This window comes from Sardina pilchardus, chromosome 10, assembly GCF_963854185.1.
Source record: "Sardina pilchardus chromosome 10, fSarPil1.1, whole genome shotgun sequence".
NCBI classification, from domain to species: domain Eukaryota; kingdom Metazoa; phylum Chordata; class Actinopteri; order Clupeiformes; family Clupeidae; genus Sardina; species Sardina pilchardus.
In genome coordinates, this window is record NC_085003.1 from 9,618,338 (window position 1) to 9,643,536 (window position 25,199).

General features: G+C 45.4%; 2 protein-coding genes across 6 annotated transcripts in view; one reads left to right on the top strand and one right to left on the bottom strand.

The window, feature by feature from the left end:
• Positions 1-20,817, top strand: part of lsp1a (lymphocyte specific protein 1 a) — a 30,837-nt gene extending 10,020 nt beyond the window's left edge. The window contains exons 3-14 of one of the 2 annotated variants that reach the window (XM_062548448.1): positions 1,700-2,147; positions 2,392-2,519; positions 3,459-3,747; positions 4,300-4,428; positions 5,598-5,639; positions 6,202-6,245; positions 7,790-7,871; positions 9,240-9,380; positions 10,874-10,972; positions 12,754-12,846; positions 12,971-13,082; positions 19,609-20,817. In XM_062548448.1, coding sequence (XP_062404432.1) covers positions 1,700-2,147; positions 2,392-2,519; positions 3,459-3,747; positions 4,300-4,428; positions 5,598-5,639; positions 6,202-6,245; positions 7,790-7,871; positions 9,240-9,380; positions 10,874-10,972; positions 12,754-12,846; positions 12,971-13,082; positions 19,609-19,634 — 1,633 coding nt within the window. In that variant the 3' untranslated portion in view covers positions 19,635-20,817. The remainder of the gene's footprint in view (positions 1-1,699; positions 2,148-2,391; positions 2,520-3,458; positions 3,748-4,299; positions 4,429-5,597; positions 5,640-6,201; positions 6,246-7,789; positions 7,872-9,239; positions 9,381-10,873; positions 10,973-12,753; positions 12,847-12,970; positions 13,083-19,608) is intronic. The other variant, XM_062548450.1, reaches the window with a different exon arrangement.
• On the bottom strand, positions 14,145-23,575 carry prr33 (proline rich 33). Of its 4 annotated transcripts, none has more exons than XM_062548447.1 (5): positions 23,381-23,575; positions 22,947-22,994; positions 21,796-22,005; positions 17,905-19,213; positions 14,145-17,718 (listed from the first exon to the last, which is right to left on the bottom strand). In XM_062548447.1, the coding sequence occupies exons 4-5, from the start codon at positions 19,190-19,192 to the stop codon at positions 15,632-15,634; spliced, it is 3,375 nt and encodes a 1,124-aa protein (XP_062404431.1). In that variant the 5' UTR covers positions 19,193-19,213; positions 21,796-22,005; positions 22,947-22,994; positions 23,381-23,575; the 3' UTR covers positions 14,145-15,631. The 4 variants fall into 4 exon arrangements, with proteins under 4 accessions (XP_062404431.1, XP_062404430.1, XP_062404429.1 ...); XM_062548446.1 differs by having other exon boundaries at positions 14,145-14,879; positions 15,623-19,213; XM_062548445.1 differs by having other exon boundaries at positions 14,145-19,213; positions 22,947-22,991.
• Between the last annotated feature and the right edge of the window lie 1,624 nt (positions 23,576-25,199).

Here is a 25,199-nt window from a genome sequence, read left to right on the forward strand (position 1 = left end):
CAGCCCCCAGGAAGATTAAATAGATTTCCATCCCAGTGGCTTTTTAATGAACAGGCAGTGGGAAGGACAGCCGTGGATGTCATTAAAAATAGCATGCTTCAGTTTTCCCTTTCATTAATGAAGCGCTTCTCAGGTCCGGCAGATGTTTTGGTTAACCTGGAGGGTCCCCTTTGAAGTAGACGGAGGATAGTGTTGAGAATCATGCTGTTGCTGTGAAGAGAGGAGGCAAAAAGAACACGGTTAGATAGATACTTAGAACTGTCAGATAAGGTCACTAAAGCCTCTCAAGAAACTAGTGAGTTGAAGAGGGATTTTCTGTTTTTGTTGAGCCTATTGTATTCATTTGGAATATTTATTTTGTATGTATAACACATGTTGGTTTTGGAATGACAGCACAGCATAAACTCTGATGGAAATGGTTGAGAATCACAATAATCCTCTCACAACAAAACAGCACCGTTTGATTTAGTGCAATGTGACAGCACCAAACACAGACCTTGTAATTATATGGAGATGTGTGTGTGTGTGTGTGTGTGTGTGTGTGTGTGTGTGTGTCCAGTTTCCCCTCATGATTGTGTTTGGCCTGTTTTGGAGCTGTCGTTTTGTGTGTGTGTGATTGTCTGAGACACAGCTATTCATTTCCATTTTTTATGGTCCGTGGCGAAGACCTATGGCTGCCAGGAAGGTAGAGCAGTCTGACTGCTAAGGTGCAGTGTGTCATCTGCCTCGTGTCAGCACGTCTAGAGGGGACTGTCCAACCCCGCCGATGTTCCTTTGTATTTTGCTTACTAACACTCCAAATATGCTCACAGCTGTTTCTCAGTTCTGTTGGGAAAAAAACAACCACTCACACCATGTAGACAGCGGAGCAATATCGCGCTTTTTTGTTGCCCCCCCCCCCACCCCACCCCCCTCCGGGCCGCCCAGTTGTAGTGCAATCAGGTGTCTCTGCCTCCCGCCCGCCTGCCCTGCTTGTCCGTCAGCGCGGGCTGCCTAAGTAGGGTAGCCTGCAGCGGGGAGAGAGGATGAGCACCAGCCGCAACAGGATCACCTGTGGTGAGGTGGGGGGAGCAGCTGAGGGAGAAAGGAAAACAGTGGAAATACCACAGCTCCATCTGTTTTCGGTGAGCCCGCGTTTGATCTCGGGGGGGTGCCGGCGGCTATAGATGGGCTTTACTGTTCTCTGGTGCGAAGAGTGTGTGTTTATCCCCCATCTGGGTGTTTACATCACCGCTGCTCAGCTGCAGGTGTGTGTGTGTGCTTGTGTGTGTGCTTGTGTGTGTGTGTGTGTGTGTGTGTGTGTGTGTGTGTGTGTGTGTGTGTGTGTGTGTGTGTGTGTGTGTGTCTGTGTCTGTCTGTGTGTGTGTGTGTGTGTGTGGGCCATGCTTTGCTCTTTTTCCCCTTTTGACACCTTCGGTCCACGCTTGGCTGAGTTTAAGATAGCACAGATGCCTCGTAAACTGATTATGAGAGTCAGGGTGGCTTCAACCATTCAACCTCACACTAGAAACTTGTGTCTGCATTCTCTCTCCATTTGGAAACGGTTTTCAGATGAATTGCTGTTTGTAAATCTGGATATGAGTAAATATTCAAGATTCTTCCGGCATCTGGTCAACGAGGCCTCTTATTATCTTATTCTTCACATCTGCTCTTTCATTTAAAAACGGATGTATCTGTCCTCTGACGATGTCTATTTCAGGTCAGCCCAGAACTTTACGAGCTCCGCCAAGGCCACCGGCTCCGTGGTTCTGGATGAGGACGAGGGCTTCAGTGACTGGACGCAGAGGCTGGGTCAGGAGCGCAGGCTCAGGCTGGAGAACGGGCGTCCGGCGGAAGCGACGGCCGAGCGGGGAATGAACGGCACCGCCAAGCACACGGAGAAGATCCACTGCTCCTCCTCCTCTGTCACACCCGCCAGGCTGCAGAGGCTACCGCCGCGGGAGAAGGAGAACCGCGACGCGGCCAGGGAGGAGAAGGTGGAGGAGGAGACGCGTCTGGGGAGCAGGGCGACTGAGAAGAGGAGGAAGGAGTTCGGAAAAAAGGAACACAGTCAGACAGAGAGAGAGGTGGAGCAGAACGGCAAAGATACAAGGATGAGCCCCTTCAAGAAGGGGGCCGAGAGTCAAGCAGCAGACATGGATGAAAAGGTACCAAACAGCCATTTATGTTGAAATGACACTACAGTACATGAATACTGCATGATGATGAAGACCCAGTAGGGTCGAAACATTGCTTTTTGAAAACATGAAATGGGAGCTAAAAGCAGTGTTGGGGACATGATGACATTATTTTTATTGAAATGATACTACATCCCACAGGAGAATGTGTAGCGGATTGTGATAATAAAACACACATGGTGAAGTGATTTGGGCCTTTTTCTTTATATTTTAGATGAAGAAGAAGGAAGTGAAAGTGTCTTACACGTCCAAAGTCCTCATGCAGCACGAGCCCAAGCCCCGCAACAACAAAGAGGAGGAAGAGACAGCTTCACACGTGATCAGAGCCAGGAAGACTCTCAGGTAACTGAACACCTCAGTCCACAGACTGCCCCACCTGCTGAGTGGTGAGGTTCATTCCTTATAGTTGCTCAGTGGACATGGAGTAGGTGTGTAGGTTGTGGTACAACCTATTTTGGCAGGTGACCCTATGTTGATGTTACAAAATGTTGGTGACCCCAATCATTCACATCTTGTTGTGAGAGAGAAAGCGGATCTCATCTCTGCTGTAACCCCTAGTTGAGAGCAATATTTTCCCCAGATGTCCTAGCAAGCTGATTAGTTTAGAGTTAGAGTAAATCGCCTGGTTGTTTCGCTACTTTGTTTGGAACATTGAAGCATTATTACCCATGATCTCATGCAGGATGTCTAAGTTTATTTTTACATAGCTAGATTGTAATGAAGAATCTGATTACTAAACCTGGATAAAATGAGGATTTTCATTTTTTTAACATAGAAATCTAGACGCACCCTAGTTGGAAAAAATATTTTTTGCCTAGCGGGATGGTCTAGCGTCACACCGTTAATGCCAATCCTGCGTCCAACACCAAGTCAGTCGGTCCAATCAGAACGCTCTATCTGTGTACCGAGTCCTTGAGCCCGCCTTAGCACGGTGACCACAGAGCTGCGCGAGATAGCAGAACAACCATAGAGAACAACTTAACGAAGCGCTGATTGGTCACAAGTGTTGGCCTATTACGTGCAGAGGCAGTCTGAAAGACAATGATTCATCCCACCCACAGGCTTCAGCTCTGTGAATGGTCCGACTGGTCATTTAATGTACTGTATAGTTTGGCTTGCCAGGCGACTGGTCAGTTGTAAGATACCCAATATCTCTGCTGACCCCATTTGAATTTCAGGTGACCCCACATCACATGGTGGTCCTGACCCCAAGGTCGGAAAATGATGAATTGTCATGTCCTTCCATGTTCTTCCATGTTCCTCTCACGCGTGCGTCCGCAGGAGCCCGAGTCAGTCCCAGCCGGCGACGGCGATGACGATGGCGGCGTCGGAGCCCCGGGACGAGGAGGCGGCGGCGGCGTTCCTGGAGACGGAGCAGAAGCTGGAGAAGATCCGGCGCAGCCACCAGGAGAAGGAGAGCCAGGAGCTGGAGCAGCTGCGGCAGAAGCAGGCGGAGGCCGAGGCCGAGCTGGAGGAGCTCAAGAAGAGGCGGGAGCTGAGGAGGCGCGTGCGCGAGGAGGAGGAGCGCCGGAGGGAGGAGGAGGAGCAGCACAGGCTGGCCAAAGAGGAGGTCAGGGGGGGCATTTGGGGCGGATTATGCAGTGGGGAGTTGAGTGGAGAGTTGTTAAACACACACGCACATATACACACACACGCGTGCACACACACACGTGCATGCAGGCACACATGCATCCTCTGAGGCACATACACATACTGGGACACACACACACACACACACACACACGTGCACATACACACACACACACACACACACATACACACACTCTGAAACACATACACACATTCAGAACAGACAGAGATACACACACACACACACACACACACACACACACACATACACACACATTTGCTCATACACCCACTCTGACACATACCACGCAGTCTTGTACACCCGCGTGCATGTTTACACTGCTGAAATGAAGCAGAAAACAGATGCACACACACACGCACATCCTGTAAACACATCAGGCGCCTGACAAACACTGTGAGATGGATAGACGCGGCCCTGGGCCCGAGATGTAATCTGTGTACATGGCGTAAGCTGGCCGAGGGGCACGGGGGCCAGACACTGACCAGCTGCTCCCGCTTTACCCACCTCCAGGAGGAGAAGAGACACATGAAGGAGGAGATCGAGAGGAGGAGGATGGAGGCGGCCGAGAAGAGGATGAAGAGCTTGAACGACGGCGAGGAACCGTTCAACGCACTCAGTCCCAAGAGCCCCACAGTGAAGGTACAGCCAGCTCTAGTCCTACCCCAGTGATTATGTCCTCCTAGATCAAGGATGATTTGAACGACTTCTAATAGTCAACTCAACATGACAGAAATTGCATTAATTCACTCATCACCAAATAACTCCTCTGATTTAGAAAACAAGCGTACGTACATAACAGATGCCCTCTTTAAAAATTTGGCTCAATTTGTACCATCTGTCTCTCAGCCATACTTTTCCATTGCTGTATTTTGGGAAATACATGTGTTTTCCATTAGTGCCAAAACTGAAACAGCAAAATAGATGAAGGTGTTGTTTAATACTCAACTGTGGCTCTATGTTTTACAGATTATGCATTCAGTAAATCCCTGTAAGTTGCATGTGTGTGTGTATGTGTGTGTGTGTGTGTGTGTGTGTGTGTGTTTATGGACACTGTTGCTTTTAAATGCACATCTGTTTGCAATTTGTGTGCGTGTGTGCGTGTGTGTGTGCGTGTGTAGCGCAAGCACAGTCTTTCGTACTTCATCTTGAAACACCTGACATGCCAACCAACCCTGTGTGACTGCTATTAAAATGAGTTGTTAAACCAATATTTCATTACGCACAGGCACTATAAATGTTGTACTTGAAAGCACCTGCCTGCATATGGTGTGTTGACTATATCAGCAGCATGGCCTCTTGTGTTGTTTCTCTTTGTGTGTTTTTACAAGTTTAACATTTTATATATTTAAGGCTTGTGTTTTTTTTATATTCTTTTCTTTACTTGCTTATGTATTTTGAGGAGTAATCCATATTATTTACAAGTGTGCCTTAAGTAACATCATAAGTTTGCTGTCGATAAATGTCAGAATGAGTAGCTGTCTAAGAGTCATTTTGCAATACTTGCATGTGGCGTAAACGCAAGTGTGCCATTCTGTTAAATGATGTACATCTCCTTGATACAATTTGTATACAGTTGCTTTGTTTTTGTATACAATTTTTAGTTTTTTGATGGTTATTGAAAGGAGACTGAGCTACCATACATCCAGTGCTGTGGCACCCAGGCCACGCATGACATGCTGTTGTTGCCTTGTGACTTTGGCAGCCTGTGCCGGTGTGTGTGTGTGTGTGTGAGCGTGTCAGCCCCGCGCCGTGTTGCCACTTGCCCTCTTTAGCGTCAGCTTTCCCTCTGCTTGCATGTGTAATTTCAGAGGGAGGATGAGGAGAGATTGACAGCTGAGAGTACAGACTTGGTGAGTTGCGTTTTCGGGAAAAGGTGTGGGGGGGGGGGGGGGGTCAAAAGGTCGCCTCATGACTAAGACGCTCCGCTGTTCCACAAGGCATCCCTTTGTGAGGGCCCTGAAAGGAGAGACGGTTAGTGAGAGTGGCGCTGGGGGGCTTTGAAGTGTGTTAGCGGGAGTCGAGTCGAGTCGAGTGGGAGATGACCTTGCTCCCTTCATACCTCCGAACTCCTCTGATTTTGCACACCGTATTGACTCATGTTGACTGAAACACGAGACCGGAGATGAAAAAAAGTCCTGCTCATTATCTTATGCCACACAGCACCACATCACAGTGTCACACAGCACCTGTAGCCTTTGCCTGAACGCATGCCTGATATGGGAAGTAATAAGAGACTGCTGCTGAGTTTGTAATGCTAAACAGTGATGATGATCACACGTCTGAGTGTGTGGGTAAAGTCGTGGAGTATGAAACTTGTCAGACGTGTAAGTGTATCCATCCCTGCCTGCAGCCTGTGTCTTCAAAGACTGATATCCGCTCTCTCTGTTACTTTGTCCTGTGTTTTGTCTTTAGATCACTGAGCGGACCGAGTCTTTGAACCGTTCCCTGAAGAAGAGGTAAGCCTTCATTGTGGTGCCACTTCCACAACTTTTATCCACATAGTTTGTCACACCAACATCACAGACCCAATTTCCACTCGCGAACTCTGCCAGCTTAGTTTGCCTGCAGGGCTGCGCGAAACCCCACTTGCTAAAAAACTGGCCCGGCATGTCAATAAACAGCACTGTGAATCTCCGGACCCCCCCAAACAATGAAGGTATGCGGGCTAAATGGCCGCTGTCTCAAAGTAAACATGGGTTGAGGGGCCTGAGGTCACCTCGGGCGCTCTCGTGGCGGATCACCTTTGTCAGGGCTGATTTATAGCCCCGGCTAACTGGAACCAGATGTGGGCTCCTGCCTGCTTTCTCTGGTGGCTCGTGAGCTATAGCTCTGGACCGCGGCGCGGCTCCGAGCAGTCTGAAGCTCGGAGCTATCAGCCCTAAACGACACTCTGCAGTGCTAAAAGACTCCCTGCCTCCTCCAGCGGACTGTATTTTAATAGGAGCCGGGGACCCAGGGCTGGGCTGAGTGGGCTAGTAGGGGATCTGGAAATGCCATCGGGAGGGAGACGGTGAGGCCGGGACAGGACAGCACAGCAGGCAGAGTGGTGAGTGGGGACATTACGATGTGTCGGGGACACCCAGACAACCCCCTCCAGCCCCCCCACCCCCACCCCACCCCACATCCTAATGTCCCACCTCACTCAATTAGGAGACAGACTACTGGACAATATACTGCTGAATATGCACAGACACACACACACACACACACACACACACACACACACACACGCACACACACACATTCACTGAATTGTTGTCCAAAAGACACATGGCCATTTCATAAGTGAAAGCAATCTTACTCTGTCGCCTGTTCAGAAGGGGTGATTTTGATCCTATCTGTGCCTCGTAAATGAAAACTCCATGTTAGGATTTGCTGGGACACATGGGGTCTGGACGATGTGCTACGTCATGGTCCAAGGATCCGGTTAATCATGGGCCTAATGACTCACACATGCCTTCCAGACACATTGGCAGATTTTAAAATATCTTGCACATGTAAGTCGACACAAGCAGACCGGGGCCATTTGGTTACAGTCTCAGGATCAGGTTTTTCCCCCAGCACAACTGATTTATTCCCATGCAACTGAGACTGAGCCTGAGCTCCCATACTCGGTCTATAAAACGCAGCTATACTGCTTACTTTCATGTTATTCAGGGAGCCTTATTGGTACGGTACCCTGGAGTGATCAGAAGGTTCAGTATTGGCCAGAGAGACTGTGTTTGCTGGAATCAAAACGAGAGAGAATGGATGGAATGTCGTATGTCTGATGTCACTGGCAGCGGAGATCAGAGACGCGTGTCCCCAAATGTGATGGGAAGGAGCTCTTTTCACAGGGAAGAGCCGAGCAGCTCTCCAGCACAGGGGCTCGCTGGCCACGTTCCAGACTGTGTGTGTTTATTGCGGTTTGTCATCTATGTTTTTTGCTGGGCTCCTCTAGTGTTGTCATGCCAGATGCGCCTGGTTCAAAAGAAGGCCTTTCTGTTGTTTGTGTTCACAGCAACAGCTTCAAGAAGACGCCTCCGCCGCTGCTCCTCTCCAAGATCGACGACAAGCTGGAGCAGTACACTCACGCGGTCGAGGTGAGTGCCCCCACACACACACACACACACACACACACACGCACGCTCCCACCATCTCTCTGTGCTTGACTCAGTGCTTGGGAGAGAGACTTCACTGGTGTTTTGATACTCAGAGTCAGCTAGGGACTGATGTCATGATGTTCCCTTGTGAACGTCCATGTCCTCCAGTGAACTCTCTCGTCCACACAAAAACCCGTTTCACGCCTGAGACGAGTGTCACCAGAAGCGTGTGGAACCACTGATTACGTATCGCTAACGTTTTGTCAGAATGTGTGAACGTTACTGCGAGCGTCCACCTTTGTGGCCTTGGTAATGGTTTTGTTTACGCTCGGTGTTATTGACAAGTGTGTGTCGACACGCTGGCATCAAAGCATGGCTCACATATCCTGTTGTTGAGTCATGGAACCCCCAGGCCATCTCTGTCACCTGCTCGTTGACACATGGTGTCTGCAGCAACGATTTATGTGTCTCGTGGAGTAACCCATCTCAGTGCGTTGTTGCTGGGTCGGTGTCAGAATGTAGTCACCTAAGAACATTGATGAAGATGTGGACAATTGAATTTTAGAAAACAGATTGGGTGAATTATTGTCGTATTGTTCACAAAATGATAAATGATTTTTTTATTTTTTTTTTCCCAAAACCCTATTGCTCCGGGTTTTGAGAGATCTGTCTTTCTAATCCAGACCACCAAAGTTTCACATGTTGACACCATATTATCTCTCTAGATGTGATGAGAGAAATGACCAACGATGTGTGATCCACAATTTAAACTTCAGCACATTCCTCCTATGCCCCCCAAACACACACACACACACACACACACACAAACACACACACACACACACACACACACACACACACACACACACACACACACACAAATGTCACACAGTGCTTAGCAGTGTCTGGGTTGAGTGGGTGTTCTGGAGTCTGGGAGATGAGGTCATACTGCTGGCTCAGCGTTCGTTCACATGATTTGTTCCTTTGCCTGATCTTCACTTCCTGTGGGATGATGGTTGTTGGCCCACTGTTTCCCCAAGGCATGATTACTATCTCTCTCTCTCTCTCTCTCTGCCCTTTTCTCCTCTCTCAATCTCTTTCTCTGTCATTCCCTTCCTCTTTCTTTCTCTCTTGCTCTCATTCTCTCCCTCTCTCTCTCTCGCTGTATCTTTCCTACGGTCTCTGAGTTTCTCTCCGTGTCCACCTGTTTCCATGGCAGCGTGAACACAAACGTCTGGCCACGCCGTCTGAATGGCTAAAATCATCGCCCCCCTGTGTCCATCAGACTCTCAGAGGCCCGAGGACATAAACACATAAACAGAGTGGCTATGTTTCATCCTTGACATTTGTTCTGTTCAAATGCCGCAGGTTTCCTCAAAAGAGACCAAGCCGGCCAAGGCAGCTGCTATGGACGTGCTGAGTCCTCCCAAGCCAGTGGCCTCCACCAAGAGCCTCTTTGAAGCCGGGGAGGCCTGGAGCCCAAGTGCCCCCCGAGGCCAGCCCTCTAAGGTGAGACAGCGCTTCATCACACAGACACCCTCTCCCACATCCACAGGGGCCCAGGGGGCTGTGAGCTACTGAGTGAGTGGGTGAGTGAATTACTGAGTGAGTGAGTGAGTGAGTGGGTGGGTGAGTGAATTACTGAGTGAGTGAGTGAGAGGGTGGGTGGGTGGGTGGGTGAATGAGTGAGTGAGTGAGTGAGTGAGTGAGTGAGTGAGTGAGTGAGTGAATTACTGAGTGAGTGAGTGAGTGAGTGAGCGAATGAGTGCAGTGAGTGAGAGAGTGAGTGAGGGAGTGACAGAGAGAGAGAGAGCACATTCAGTAGTGCCTGCTGTGTTTGAGTCCAGGGCCCTGGTGCCTGTGGGAAACGTGGGAACATATGAGCGATGGGCTGGGGCTACACACTCACACTATTGGTGTGACTTTTCCTGATCTATCATGGCGTGGAGGAACACATTCTTAATCATAGTTGTCTTCTTGCATACTCAAAGTCTGTGTTTATTTTGGAATAGAGGGCCCCAGCTACTTCTGTTTGGAGTACTTTCTCAACCTATGTCTCGCCATTATGTGCTGCCATTACACATGGTTTAAGTGGTGATATTACAGCAGTCATTTTGTTATTACCTGACCTAATAGTACAGAAACTCCTGTCTCAGAGCACTGTGCTGCTTAACAACATCAATAAACCCTGCAGTGAATGGTGTTACTGTAATAACTGTATTCATAACCGTATTCATTTAGAGGAGAGAGGGTTGTTGAACGGTAAACGCTGCAGGCTTAGGTTGGTCTCCGAGGTGCAAAAATAATAATCACGCCAGTTGAACCAGTGGCCAAGAGTCTGAGAGGATGTTTGGATTGTGTTTGTTTTTACTCTATCCCACAAACAAATGAGTTGAGTGAGTGAGTGAGTGTGAGTGTGAGTGTGAGTGTGAGTGTGAGTGTGAGTGTGAGTGTGAGTGTGAGTGTGTGTGTGTGTGTGTGTGTGTGTGTGTGTGTGTGTGTGTGTGTGTGTGTGTGTGTGTGTGTGTGTGTGTGTGTGTGCGTGAGTGCGTGCGTGCGTGCGTGTGTGCGTGCGTGCGTGCGTGCGTGTGCACGTGTGTGTACTGGGAGGTGTTCTGCCTAACACCTCTCTGGGACAAACCCTGGCAAAATACCCTCTTTCCTGGCTTGCTCAGTGATGGCTTAAACACACGCTCTGTTAATGCAATACCAACAACCTTGTGGCAGGTGCATTCCAGGACATGTTAATGAAAACATCTGTGTTTGTGAGAGAGAACGTTTTTACAGTAAAAATAAAGCTTTTAGTATTACGAAATGCTTTCGAAGCGAATCAGTGTTTCTGTGAAGTCCTCAGTTCCAGCAATATATGCAGGAAACCTTTGTCCTTTTGGCTCATATACTGTACACTGTGAAAGAAAGAAAGACAGAGTAAAGGAAAGAAGAAGCAAAGAAAGGAACGGTTCATTCAGAGTGTCCTTAAAGAAGACTACACTGTGTTGCAGGAGACGGAGGGGATCAAAGTAGGCGTGGCTGATCTGATAACCAACTGGGTAAAAGGGTCTGTTGACGGCAGTAACAGGAACTCCCCATCCAGACCTGCGGTGAGTTGCCCACACCTGCACACCCAGAACCAGGCCTACTGTAGCGATTCTGCTTCAGCCTTTTGCAGTAGATATACTGATTCATGATGTGTACGTTACACTGATTCATGATGTATGTACTGTGTACATACAATGTATACACACACACACACACACACACACACACACACACACACAAACACACACACATACCCTATGCTGACAAAACACATCCACTGGGTTGGATTTGCAGGTTTAGTTATCAACTGGCCCAAATTATATCTACAAGAAATGGTCTTCTCTGTTGCCAATGGCAACTGTCCCATGACCAGTGGTGTTCCCCAGGGATTGATCTTGGGGCCACTATATGGTCCTACTTGGACAAATCATCAAAAATAATTTGATTTCATATCATAGCTATGCAGATGACACCCACATTTACTTAGCTCTGTCAAGAAATCACTGTGTTTCCCTTGAATCTCTTTGTTAGTGTATTGACCAAATCAACAACTGGATGTCTCATATTTTTCTTCAGCTGAACAAAGAAAAACTTAAGTTATTATATCTGGTAAAAAGGAGAAAAACTTAGGGTTGCCACTCTCCTTTACACTAAAGGATTCGGAGCAAAGGATACTGTAAAAAAATATTGATGTATTAAGTGACAGTGATCTAATAGCCGTATGAAAGCAATAACTATACCAAGTTTTTAGAACTGAGTTCAAAGAGAACTTTAACGAACTGACTACATTACTCCAATTCTTAAGTCCCTGCACAAGTTACAGAATTGATTTTAAAGCACTGCTGCTTGTTTATAAATCAGTAAATGGAGCAGGGCCTAAATACCTATCAGACATGCTTCAGCAGTACACACCCTCTTGACCTCAGGTCTTAAGAGAAAAACCTGTTTGTAAAACCTGCTGTTAGAACTAAACATGGTGATGCAGCTTTTAGCTGCTATGTGGTTCAGCTCGGGACCCAACCTTTGGATGACATCAAAAAGGCCTCTACTCCTGTACTTTCTCTCTCCTGTCTGCTTACCTTCACCTCGTCCTCCGCCTTCATGTTTCCTCTCTCACCTGGGTCCATGGCTGGGACCATTCAGACCATGCAAACAAAACGTATAAAGGATTTTATTTTCATTTCCTTTCGCCTGTCAAAAGAAAGTCTGTTATCAAGGTTGCGGAGTGACGTTTTGTGTACATGTGTTTGAGTGTACGTAATGTGTGTTTCCATTCATCCGACGGTTTACACAAACAGGCTCCCTAGACCAGTATATGGTGACCTTATCACTCAGTGTTTATACATTCCTTTGTTTTTGAGTGCTTTATTTGATGTTGGTGCTTTTGAAACAGAAAAATATGGAAACGTATAGCTGTGAATGGCAAATAAATGCTGACAATGTTTGATGAACAGCGTAAGTTAAATCTATCCTTCACGGTAGATTTAGTTATATGATCATATTTACTGTTTATCATGACGTGTGTTTGACAGGAGCATCCACAGAGTTCTAGGTCTCCCTAGATGAGAAACACCTGGCACAGACCAAAAGGAGCATTACATTATATAGCAGTTGAGTGCCACCTTGTGGATGTTGAGAGGACTGCAGTTTTTTTTTGTCAATTATACTCCCTGCTGCACAGCCTGAATTTCCAACCTCAGTATTTTTGCAGCTCCCTTCGCTTAATCTTGTATTACAGCTGTTTAATATTTTGGTACCTCACAGACATTTTTCAGAGAGATTAAAATGACTGTTAATGGTTCCTAATAAGAGTGCTGATATTTGGTTCTCATTTTGTTCCCAGGATGTGAAACCAGGTGATGTGCTGCAGAAGAAGAATCTTTGGGAAGTAATCGGAGAGAACTCTTCATCAGGCAAACCTGGGTCAGGAGGAAAGGTGAGCTCATGATTGTCAGCATGCAACCTTTTTTTTATCAGTTTGTGTGATGTGTGTCTCTGTGGTAGTTTGTGTGTCAGCTTGTCAGTAGTTATCAGAGCAATTGATGTTTTTATGTTTTCAGGGCAATCCTTCTGGAAAGAGGTACAAATTTATTGTGACTGGCCATGGCAAATACGAGAAGATCCCTGTAGACGATGAGGAGGATTATTGTGATTTTTCAAATGGAAAAACAGGTGAGATTGTGGACCAGTAGCCTTTTCATTGACTATATCTTTTTATCCTAAATTAAATGCATGTTAATGTGAATTGAGTGATGACTATCAACAATTATTTAACATTAGATGAAAATAAGGAAAATTATATGTTAATAACATAACAATAATTCCTCTTGATGCCATGCTTACTCTTGTACAGTGAACTTCAGACTTGATAACAATTTGGTATGCAATCCAAAATTCTTCAGTTAATTACGTTCCTTATCTCTCTCATTTAAGATATTTTATCAGTGACAAAAGAAAATTGTAATGCAGTTGTTTACCAATGAATGTGTACACTCCCAAGATAAAGATTAAGTTATAATATCAAATTAGTAGTAAGCTTTAAGAGGTGTTGATTTAAACATGGCATAAGAGGAAGGATGAGAACATAGCAGTTGGTGAAACACCATACAGCACCAATTGTGTTTCTGGGGCAAAAGGTTTTCATTCTCATGTATTGTTATGTAAAAAAAACAAGGTTCAAATCAAGCTTTGACAACTCAGGAAAGCATCCAAGACATATATGATGTCCAAATGTAGCTGTTTTCTGCTTCTAAGCAAAACTGTTTCACATGGCTTCGGTAGTTAGCAATATATGGTAGTTTATGGCTTCAGGACCACAAAATGCACAATACTAAACTGACCTTCATATAATATCACATTCTCTTCTATTAGCAAGTTGTTAAATGATAGAAAATATGCTTACAGTTACCCATACAGTCTCTAACACAGTATAAACAGTAATTTCTGTCAACATATCTCCCTGTTGTGTGGGGAAGTGAGTGTATACAATGTGCTGTAACTGTAGGAGTGCATGTTGGTGTCCTGGAGCCAGAATTACCATTATTTGCCATGTGAAAGCCTTTTGCGTCAACAAAAGAGTTTGCAACAAATGAACACCAAGTATGCCTGAGATGAGAATATACACATGGTACATGTCTGAAATGGAATTTATTATTGGGTTACTGAAATAAATTAACATTTAAACAAATTTCATCCACATATGGTATTTAGTACAAAAAATGACTATCATGGACCTTTCTCCTAATCAAGCCGTTTTATTAGAAAAATAGTGTATATAAAATAACATTTAAGCTTACACAATGTACTTCAACATCTGAAGCATCTTACACATCACTGTCAACACAGACACAGTGTACTTAGCCGCATTTAAACGTAATAACATCCATGCAGCGGGGAAAAGCAAAGGTCCAAACTTACCACGTTCACAAATTCTATTTCATTTCACATCACCCTGCACTGCCACCATTACAACTATCGCTGTTTGTCCTCTGCAAATGTCAGCCATGCATTGTGAATTACAGTCACTTTCCACATCATCACCCTCACCCTCACCCCATCACCTCTCTTCCCTTTGCGTAGGCCACAGAAATATAGAGCTTTGATACCAGACACCATGCTGCACTCTGACATCCTACACATAAAGGCTGACCATCTATACTGTGCTTTCCAAGCATGCAGTAAACTTAAAGCATGCACTAGTCACTGGGATCTAGCATGCATCGCATATCCATCTGCTTGCCTTCTTCATGTGAGGGTCACTGTGATTCAGACAGCCCAGTATTTACTGTACACATCTCTGTCTCTGAGCCTCTTGCCCAGGTTTCCAGCGTCCCATATCATGGCCACTTCCCCACCCACACACACCCCTTCACTCTTCTCCCATTCTCATTTTGTCTACAGCTGTGGCTACTGCCCGCTGCCATTGTCCTGTCAGACAGGCCCTTGTGCTGCGATGTTACACTGAGTACACTGAGAAAGAAAAAAAAAACAGTCTGCAGTAAGCTTTGACGAAACTAATGAGCAAAATAACGATTGGCAAATAGCTGTGTATTCACTATCACTAAATATCCCCTGTTGTATAGCACCATCTTGTCTTTGAAAAATACTGACCACCTCACCATGGTTTTATGATTAGTATTTTGTTGATATAGTGACATATTTGCATAGTTCACCAATGCTTTTAATACATGAAAGGTTTAAATGTAATTCTAGCCCAATTCAATTGTTCAATGGAGTGTAGTTACAAATGGTGTATAATAAAGTTTTTGTCTTTATAATGTAACAAATGTGAAGCACTGAGCATATTGTACGTGATATAAATTTCCCTACGTCCATGCTGAATAAAACACTCTTGGGGTGCTATATAGAACCATGCAGGCTTTAAAGAACCCTTAGGGGTTCCTTTGATGAATCCTTCAAAATGGTCATGATAGAACCATTTAGGGTGCCATACGAAGCACGCAATAGAGCCGTTTTTGGTTCTATATAGCGCCTTTTTTACTAAGAGTGTACTTATATCTGAGAAATTGGCACCAGTATACTGTAGGTTTTATATTTTCCTATATAGATAAATAAGTTTACAGTCTGCTCTTCAAGTGTAATACGGAACGTTGAAATATAAATATTTTATTACCATGAAAGATTCAGAGCTTGCTTGATTAATTATTAGAACTGTACACTATTTATTTAACAAGAGAAAGGAAACAGGTTACCCATATCAATTAAGCTTCAGTGGGTTTTGATGAATTGAATCCTTTTGCTGTTCTGTTGAATTGTTTTGGTTCGTCATCCTTCACATGGCGGCCTATGAGGGCCATTTCAAACACGGTGGACATCTTAGTCACTGGTCGAGATGCTGCTTCTCTCAGCCTTTTAGCATCGAATCGAGGACTGAATAGGAGGACTGGCAGGCGATGTGCGAAGGCAGGAATCTCCTCGGGTTTAGTCGCCACTTTCTTCTCCAGCTCCTTCTTCTCCTCCTCGCTTTTGTCAGCCATGATCTGTTGCATGACATTCTCTTTGGTGGAGAACATCTGGAAGAGAACGCAATCCCACATCTTGGTAGCTCGTGGGGATTCTGTGCCCTCCGTCGGCTGGCTAGATGACGAGACTTCATCCTCGTCTTTTTTCTTCAAGATCAGCTTAGGCAGTTCACCGTTGGGTATCTCTTTCTTAGGCTCTGTGGCAGAACCTGGTGGTTGCTCAGGGAACTTGGGTTCCTCCACCTCTACCACCATATGCTTCTTGAGGCGTGACCATCCACTGAGCTTCGATTTCATCATCCCTTTAGGTTTCTGGACTACTTTCAGGAGAGGCTCTGCTTTTGGGAAGGCGCTTTCTTCTTTTTCCGTCTTTTCCTCAGTAGTTTTTGTTGGTGTTGGTTCACCAGCCTTTGATTCACTTTTTACTTCTTCAATGGGTTTTTCTTTATCAGCCGGCTTTTCCTTTGATTTTGTTACAGGCTGGGCCTCACTCTTATCTGTTTTAGGTGGCTCACTGATTTTGGCTTTGGGACTAAGGATGGAACTGATTGATTGCGCCCCTGATGCTTTCACAGTTGAGGTCTCTAAAGCAGAATCTTTTGGCACGGCTGGTCTTGTCGACACTTTACTTTGCTCCTTAACAATCTTGCTTTTAACATCTTGTTTCTTTGGTTCATCTGAGGCTTTCTCAGAGGTCTTTGACTTTGAAGATTGAGCTGCAATTTGTTTTTGTGCAGGAGGGATTTTAACCCCTGGCGTTGGAGTCTTTGGTTTAGGTGGCACAATAATTGCAGTTTTGCCTTTTGGCGTCTCTGTTAAAGAGGTTTTAAGCGCAGTTGAGGCTGCTGGGCTCTTGGCTTGCTTTATTTCAGTAACCTGTGGTTTAGCCCTCTCAACCACAGGCACCGGTTTAGTCTTATGCAGTAATGCAGGTGATTTCTTGGCCTCTTGAGGTTTTGCACCCACAAAGGCCTTAGTTGGTGTACTCTTTTGAGTTGGTGCCTCAGCAACAGTTGTTTTCACTTGCTGTGCACTGGGTACCTCCACTCTTGGTGCTTCTGTACCCAAAGAGGCCTTCGTTTCTGTATGCTTTTGAGTTGGTGCCTCAGCAACAGTAGTTTTCACTTGTTGTTCACTTGGCACCTCTACTCTTGTTGCTTCTGCACCCAACGAGGCCTTCGTTTCTGTACTCTTTTGAGTTGGTGCCTCAGTTACTGTAGTTTTTAGTTGTTGTTCACTTGGTACCTCCACCTTTGGTGGTTCTTGTGAGGACACTTGCTTCTCAGGTCCTTTCTGCTCCTCAGGTTTCGGTGACTCTGCAGTTGGTGTTCTTGGTCTGGATATACTGTATGACGGTGCCATTGTCTGTATGCCCCCATGAGCGACGTAGGCTGCCGGAGTTAAGCCATAATATGTTTTAGGCGGGCCTCTTGCACCACCGTGTGTTGGGGTCTTGGGCCTTACTCCTATAATTGGTTTCAAGGCCTGGGCGAAGCTTTGGGCTGACTTTGTTTTTGTAGACCCTGCAGAAGGTGTTGAAGTCTTAGCAGCAACTTTTGGTTGCTGATATCCAGTCTTTGGTGTGACAGGTTTGGAAACTTCTTGAGTGGGAGTCTTAGGTCTCAGAGTGGCAGCTGAACTCACAGTGATTGCAGGTTGAGATGTTGCTGTTGCAGGAGAAGGTTCTGTGACACTCGTCTTTGGTATTGATTCTTGGGTCTCTAATGGAATACTTACTTTGGGTGGTTCAGTCTCTAATGGTTTCTGGCTCTCCTCTCCAGATACAGAGAGTGAAGTAGGTGTTTTAGATCGTCTTCCCTCGTATTCTGAGGGGACAGCAAATAAAAGCGGGTTAGGCCTTGATATTTCAAATACAGGTGTCTTGGCACGGACTACATGCGAAGGGGTCTTTGGTCGCCCTGAGGGAGTTTTTGATACAGTTATCTCAATTGTTGGTGTTGTAACTCTTTTGATTTCAATTGTAGGAGTTAAACCTCTTTTTGGAGTTGTACCTTTTTTGACATCTGATGTTGGTGTTGCTCTACCTCGCATTTCAGAAGTCGGAGTTGTCCCTCTTTTGACTTCAGAAATTGGTATTGTTCTTCCCCGAGTTTCAGAAGTTGGTGTTGCTCTGCCCCTCATTTCAGAAGTTGGAGTTGTTCCTCTTTGGACTTCAGAACTGGGAGTGGTTCTACCTCTCATCTCAGAAGTTGGAGTTGTCCCTCTTTTGACTTCAGAAGTTGGTGTTGTTCTACCCCTAATTTCAGAGGTTGGAGTTGTCCCTCTTCTTCCATTAGTTGTTGGTTTTAAAAGTCTCATAGGAGATGTTCCTCTTCTCGGTTCAGGTGTTGGTGTTCTACTCCTGGGTCTTGGTGATGGGGATCGTCCATAATAAGACAATCTACCCTCTGTTGTTTCATGCAGTGGTGCTGTTACTGTCTCATAATATGACGTCTTCGCCGTGTATACTGTGATTTGGGGAACTTCAAACATCGGTCTGGAAGATGCCCTAAGGGCTTCATAAGCATTGAACTTTGGACTTGGTGCTTTGTGGGTTACCAAAGTGATAGGTGTAAGGTATTTAATAGGGGCAACAGTCTGAGCAGGAGCAGGTACAGGTACAGATACAGGTACAGGGACAAGGGCAGGTGCAGGGACAGGGGCTGGAGACACTCTTACAATCACAGGTACTGGCACTGGAGGTGCTTCTGAAGCGGGCTTCGTAGCAGGGAAACTTGAAATCTCAGGTGCAGGTTCAAAGGCAGGGCGAGGTGTGACAGGAGTCACAGGAGAGGCAGGGATAGCACCGAGCGAGGTGTGTGCCTCAGCATAGCTACCTGGGCCTGGGGATACCCCTGCAGGCCGCGGTGGGGGTGTGTACGTGAGAAGTGGGGTCACAGCACGAGCAACAGGTTGGCTCAGAGCTCCATACGGCTGAGGGGAGAACCTGGCGGTCTTTCCATACGTGAAGCTTTTATGGTGAGGGTACGGAGAGGCCACGTGCTGGTAAAGGGGTCTGACGCTAAAACGGGGGTGCAGAGTTGCGTACGATGGCGTCTCAGGCGTCCTGGGAGGGGTGGAGTGGTCACTGTGTTCCAGGTCAGGACTGGCTTCGTTTACAGGCGACAAACTCGAGCGGAAAGGATGGGGCATCTGTTGGGATTGTTGGGCAGCCTTCTTCTTGGCGCTCTTCTTAAGCAGTTTCTGAAGGCGGGCATTGTCCTTGCCAGGTTTGGGCAGCAGGGCTGGGGGGTACTGCTGGGACAGCAGGCCCTGACTGTAAACAGCCCCATAACTCATGGCTTTGAGGAAATCAGCCCCCTACAAAACAATACAAAATATATTCAAAATACATAATATATCAAATAAATATATACAAAACATATTTTAAAGTAATTTCTTAAAGATCCTTAAATCTTTGATAAGGTGATACTAATAGGGTAATTTAAAGAAGAGACATGTATAGTTTATTAAAACGCATGCACATATTATGCCTTAGCAAGTAAAGGTTTGGGAGGCAGAGGCTAATTAGCTAAAAGGAATTAGCATGATTTTCCTTATTTTGAATGTGACAGATGTTTAGCTGTCAGTTATTGGTATTATTCTTATAGTTTTGTGTGTGTGTGTGTGTGTGTGTGTGTGTGTGTGTGTGTGTGTGTGTGTGTGTGTGTGTGTGTGTGTGTGTGTGTGTGTGTGTGTGTGTTTGTGTGTTTCAGGTGAATTATGCCATGATGACTTCTAAGACATCAATGACAGCTGATCATCCTAAAGGGAAGTAGAATCAAGTGATGTGGTTTCACACAAGCCTTCTCTAGCCATTATATGTATTGTAGACACTTCTGCTCTTAAAACCACACCTTAGGCACCTGCCATTTTATACTGTATGTTCCCACCTGCAGTGTTAGCTCTAACTTTATTCCCTTGTTTTCATGTTAAAAGTATGAAATGTATTTCAATGTCCAAGATATCTGTATAAGATGTCTATCTACAATATTTGTTTTTGTATGAAAAGAACTTAAATGTATCATCCTTAACAGTACAACTATGCAAGCTTTACTGAACTGCCATCATTTAAAAGAGCCAGGAGATCTTCCTGAATGTTTGATTTATTCAAGGCAAGGACATACAGTACGTGTTAAGTTAGTATCATGTTTGCTTTTACATATTCGATAAATTGTTTATCTAAAATAAATGCATATGCAGTTGTCTATATGTTTATGCCAACGATAATAAGCATTGTTGAAAATATTTTCTACTCTTTGATTTCCACTTTTGTAATTCAGACTGGTTCAGAGTCCATAACAGAGGTTATGAATCTTTAGGTTTCCAGTAACCTAGACATTATCCTGTGGTTCTGATTGGTTGTTGCATCCTGTGATTATCTAAGCACACAACATTCCATGCAGGAAAAAAATAAATATTTTCTGTTTTTACTGATATATTTTCCTTCATATGTGGTACTAAGCTTTCTTTCTCTTCCACTATTTAATGAATTGTATTCCAAACCATGACAATAAAGATGTATTGCCTTTTACAAATATAAAACACATATTTGAGGTCTTGAAATGATAACATGTTTATCTAAAGCTGAACACTGGAGTAAGACCCTCAGCATCTTTAGTATGGTTTGTACTATCTATCCAATCTGTGTGAGGGACCTTTTTCTAATTGTGATTACATTTTAGTTGGTACTTCAACATAATTATCTACATGTACATGATCATGTAAAATGCACAGTAGTTTTGACTCTCACCAAATGTGACACTATTTTTGTAAAAACCTGGCTTGATTGAATTCCAAATGCTCTAACCATACCGCTTTTAAAACAGTTCCATCCCTGCATCACCCCTGTTCTGTTGAAGTTCTTTTGAAACCCTTTAAGTGTATTTTTTCCAATGCAATAAAATATTTTATATGGTTAATAAGTAAGGCAATTCATAGGTGATTGCCTTCCAGTCTCATTTTTCCCTTGATTCAAAACACAAAACAAATACTAGTTGTGGACCTATGTTACTCTTTTGGTTTCATGTATGTACAATCTAGAGTTTGCAATGTCTGTGATTAGAGTCTGGAATTTACAGTGTCTGTGGTTTGAGTTGGGAATGTATCGTGTCTAAAGGTAGAGTTTACCGTGTCTGGAATTGAGAGTCAGTGTCTGTGGCTTGAGTCTGGAGTTTACCATGTCTGTGGTCAGTGTCTGGCATTTACTGTGTCTTTGTTTAGAGTTTAAAGTGTCTGTAGCTAAAGTTTGGAGTTTAAAGTGTCTGTGGCTAAAGTTTGGAGTTTTAAGTGTCTGTAACTTTGAGTCTGAAATTTCAAGTGTCTGTGAGTACAGTCTGGAGTTGACCATGTCTCCTCTTTGTGGTTAGATAATGGCGTTTATTGTGTCTGTGGTTAGATTCTGGGGTTTGCAGTCTCCATGGCTAGAGTCATGAGTTTACTATGTCCGTGATCAGAGTCCAGAGGTTAAAGTGTCTGTGACTAGAATCTGTTACAGCGTCTTTGGTTTGAAGTTTATATTCGTACCTGGAGTTGGGGGTTTACCATGTCTGTGGCTAGAGTCAGGAGTTAACCATGTCTGTGGCTAGAGTATGTCTGTGGTTAGAGTCAGGAATTTACCATGTCTGTGGCTAGAGTATGTTTGTGGTTAGAGTCCGGAGTTTACCATGTCTGTGACTACAGTCAGGAGTTTACCATGTCTGTGGCTAGAGTCAGGAGTTTACCATGTCTGTGGCTAGAGTATGTCTGTGGTTAGAGGAGTTTGCCGTGTCTGTGGGAGTCGGGAGTTTACCATGTCTGTGGTTAGAGGAGTTTGCCATGTCTGTGGTAAGAGTTGGGAGTTTGCCATGTCTGTGGCTAGAGTCGGGAGTTTGCTGTGTCTGTGGCAAGAGTCGGGAGTTTACCGTGTCTTTGGTTCGAGTCTGGAGTCTGAGGCTGCTGGCTCCCTTGGCCTAATTTTAGGTGGAACACCAGAAGGAGAAGAGGAACCGGTCTCTCACTCTCTCCGTGTCATGGCGCTCAGCTCCTGCCCGCTCTGCATCACTTTCACTGTCCTGTAAGTCAACACTCCAGCGATCCTGACCAGGGTGGGGCTCTTATGCGGCACCACAGACCTGAGAAGGTATCCATTACATTATAAGTGACAGAATTTACAACCAATCTGATTTTTTTTCTCAGGGGGTGAATATCAAAGAACTGACCCATGTCTAAACCCAATGTCGCTGTCAGATGAGTGCAGTTTCTATTTTTAAAAAATACAGTAAGATGGTACATGTTATTAAAAAAAAAACATAGCAGAGCCCTCTCCACTCTTACTATGTTGTGCTAAAAGGAACAGTATACTTGTTCTCTCTATCACCATTTTGAAAAAAAGCTCTCAGACTGTATGCATTTGAATCTTTTGGTTGTGTCTGTTATAAATCTGTCATTATTGGACTGATAGTATATTTCACTTAATGCAAAGTTGAGACCCTGGTTTTATGCTGTATTAGAAGGCCTAAGATAACATGTACTCTTTCTTAATATAAATAACCTCTTGTAGACATTTTTATTACAACACTATCACTTTTTCTGTCAGGAACATTAACTAGAACCATATGGTACAGTAAAATAAAGACGTCCCCCTTTATGCTCTGAACATTTTTAAATATCAGTCCCAGTTCAAATGTAGGCCAGGCCAGGCCTGACAGACTTTTTAAAAGAGCCTCCCTGTTCTGCAGAAACTGAAACTCAGTCTGCTCAGTGACACATGAGAGGAGGCCACCCTTTTAAGGCACTGGCAGGTTAAGCATGCTGGAGCACCTCCAAGAGACAAGTTCAAAAGAGGAAAGGGTAATAATAGACAGGCAATAAAACTAAAGCGCTACACAATTGCACTTAGAGAGCCATCCTAAACAAAAAAAAAAAAAGATAAGCATCGCAAATGCTAAATACATAGTCCATTCACTAGAAGCTGAGCTACAGGTTCAGAAGAGAGATATTTTGTGTTGTGGGTGGGTGTGTGTGTGAGGGAGTGAGAGAGTATGTGTGTGTGGGGGGATATATTTAGCCTTACCAGATGATGATTGTATAAGATGACAGATGGCACACTTTAGACAGTCTCCTTTGAACAAATCAAGAACACCAAGACTCAAGATACACGAAATGACCCATCAATCTCTGATGAATGTAAGTACAAAATGATGACCAGCACTGATTTGGTTACACTCATGAGCTATTTATAACAAGGAATGTTTTCATTTAAAGTCATAGAAGCCTTTTAGCCAAACAAGAAACTTCAGGTGAAATTCAGATGGTCCTTTCACACTCTTGAAGACCCTGTTCAGTGGACCCACTGAACTTGTGAAGCTTACGCCTACTTTGAGGGGGGGGGCTCCTATGCACTGCTCTGTTAATTTCCCTGAGCTCACACCATGCCGGCAACAACCCAACGCATCTTCCCGCGAGCCGCACGCAAGCAGAAAAAGTGAAATGGGATGGTGGTTTTACCTGTGGGTGAGACTGCTGCTCGCGGGGCTGCCGGTTGCCGCCTGCTTGTCCCAGCCTGGTGTGTCAGAGCGGGCGACTCATGTCAGGCTCAACTCTACCCCCTTCCTACAAATGGAAGAGACAGGCTCCATAACAGTCCAAAAATAAAATCTGAGCCCTTTACTCAGAATGCACTCCGTGGTGACGGAACACAAGCACCCGGCAGCAAGGCAGGGGGTGTGTAGAGCACCTTAGATACCCCCCACCCTCCCACTCACCCCCTCACAAACCACCCTCCTGCCCCTCCTCCCTCTCCCAGTCGCCTGCTACCTCCTGGGTTCCACTATCCAATGTTCCCCTTGCCTGACAGCCCACCCACCGTCTAGCTCAGTAGAGAGGCTGTAGGTTTGCTTCCCCCTGCTGGCAAGTATGAGCCACCGCTACTCCCAGCCCACAGATCCCCATGCCAACCTCGGCCGCCCCAGCTAAAAGACCTGTCATAGCACAGAGGGTGATGGAAAATGGAGATGAAGAAGGCACGAGATGCATGAGCCTTAGCATCCCTGAGCATCATCGGGCGGGTGGCAAAGCTGCCCAAAGATGCCTGATGGATTGATGGATGGACGAGCATCCTTCTGTGGCCCTAGCACTAGCAGGGACATAGCACAAACTCACAAGTGTTGCTTAAAATCACTCAGATCACTCAATAGATTGAAATCCCTGAGCCTTTGGTTCTTGGTCAGGTCTATATTTTCACATGAAGCTCTAAATGCTGTAATGTTCCAAGCATTGCTGTATCCATTAGATGCGGTCACCAGGCTATTTATAAGGACAATTAAAAGACAGGTTCTTGATTTCATCTTGGAAGAGCCTGGGATCCGCTTGGCTGAACTTCTGTCGTCCCTGCTCTATGTCCTTCTCTGACCGGCCCGAGGAGAATAAGACTGACCGGGGCATCAGGCCTAGTGGGAGTGGAGGGAGAGTGCAGATAATGGAAGGTGACGATGACTCCTTGTCTTCTTATCTGGAAGGCTAGTCTTTTTTCCCCAGGGTTCCAACACTGGACTTGATGAAGCGTTTGTAAGGGGATGGCAAATATAGAAACTGTGTGTGTGTGTATGTGTGTGTGTGTGTGTGTGTGTATGTGTCAGGGGGGTCTCCATTCCAAACTTTGCTCCATCGCTCCTTGGTCCTACCATCTCCTTATTCAGCACCCGGTGGAAGTCTGTGACGTGACGTCCCCGCCTGGCTACGCCCCCTCGTGCTGCTCTGGCCAATGGGGCTTTCCGGTGGCTCAGGTGTCACTATAACAGATGAACTTAACTGGGCCAGGATGCTAGCAGTCTCCACAGACAATCTGTGCCAGCAGGGGATCTTGGCTTCTTTTTCGGCTTTTCTGAGGTAAGAAGTGAAAGACGGAGAAAGTGAGAAAAACGCATGAATGGTGCAAATGACAAAAGATGGCTAGATAGAGAGATAGAGAGAGAGAGAGAGAGAGAGTGTATGTATGTGTGTGTGTGAGTGTATGTGTGTCTGGGTGGGTGGGTTGTGTGTCTGTCAGGGAGGTGCAGTGTGGCTCCTCCCCGCCGCTGCCCCCTGCTGGGAGCAGCTGAATCCTCATGTGCCAGAAGCACTGCTACTGTTTTGGAACATTCGCGCGTTAAAGCTGAGTCTGATCCACAGTGATATGATCCACACAGCAATGGACTCCTTATAGCAATGGATCCACGGAGTTATGATCCTTACAGCAATGGACTCTAGTGAAGATCTGACTGACCAAAATTACACTTTATCAATAAATTGGATGCCATTTGCTAGTGAGCAGTATCGCGCTATCTTG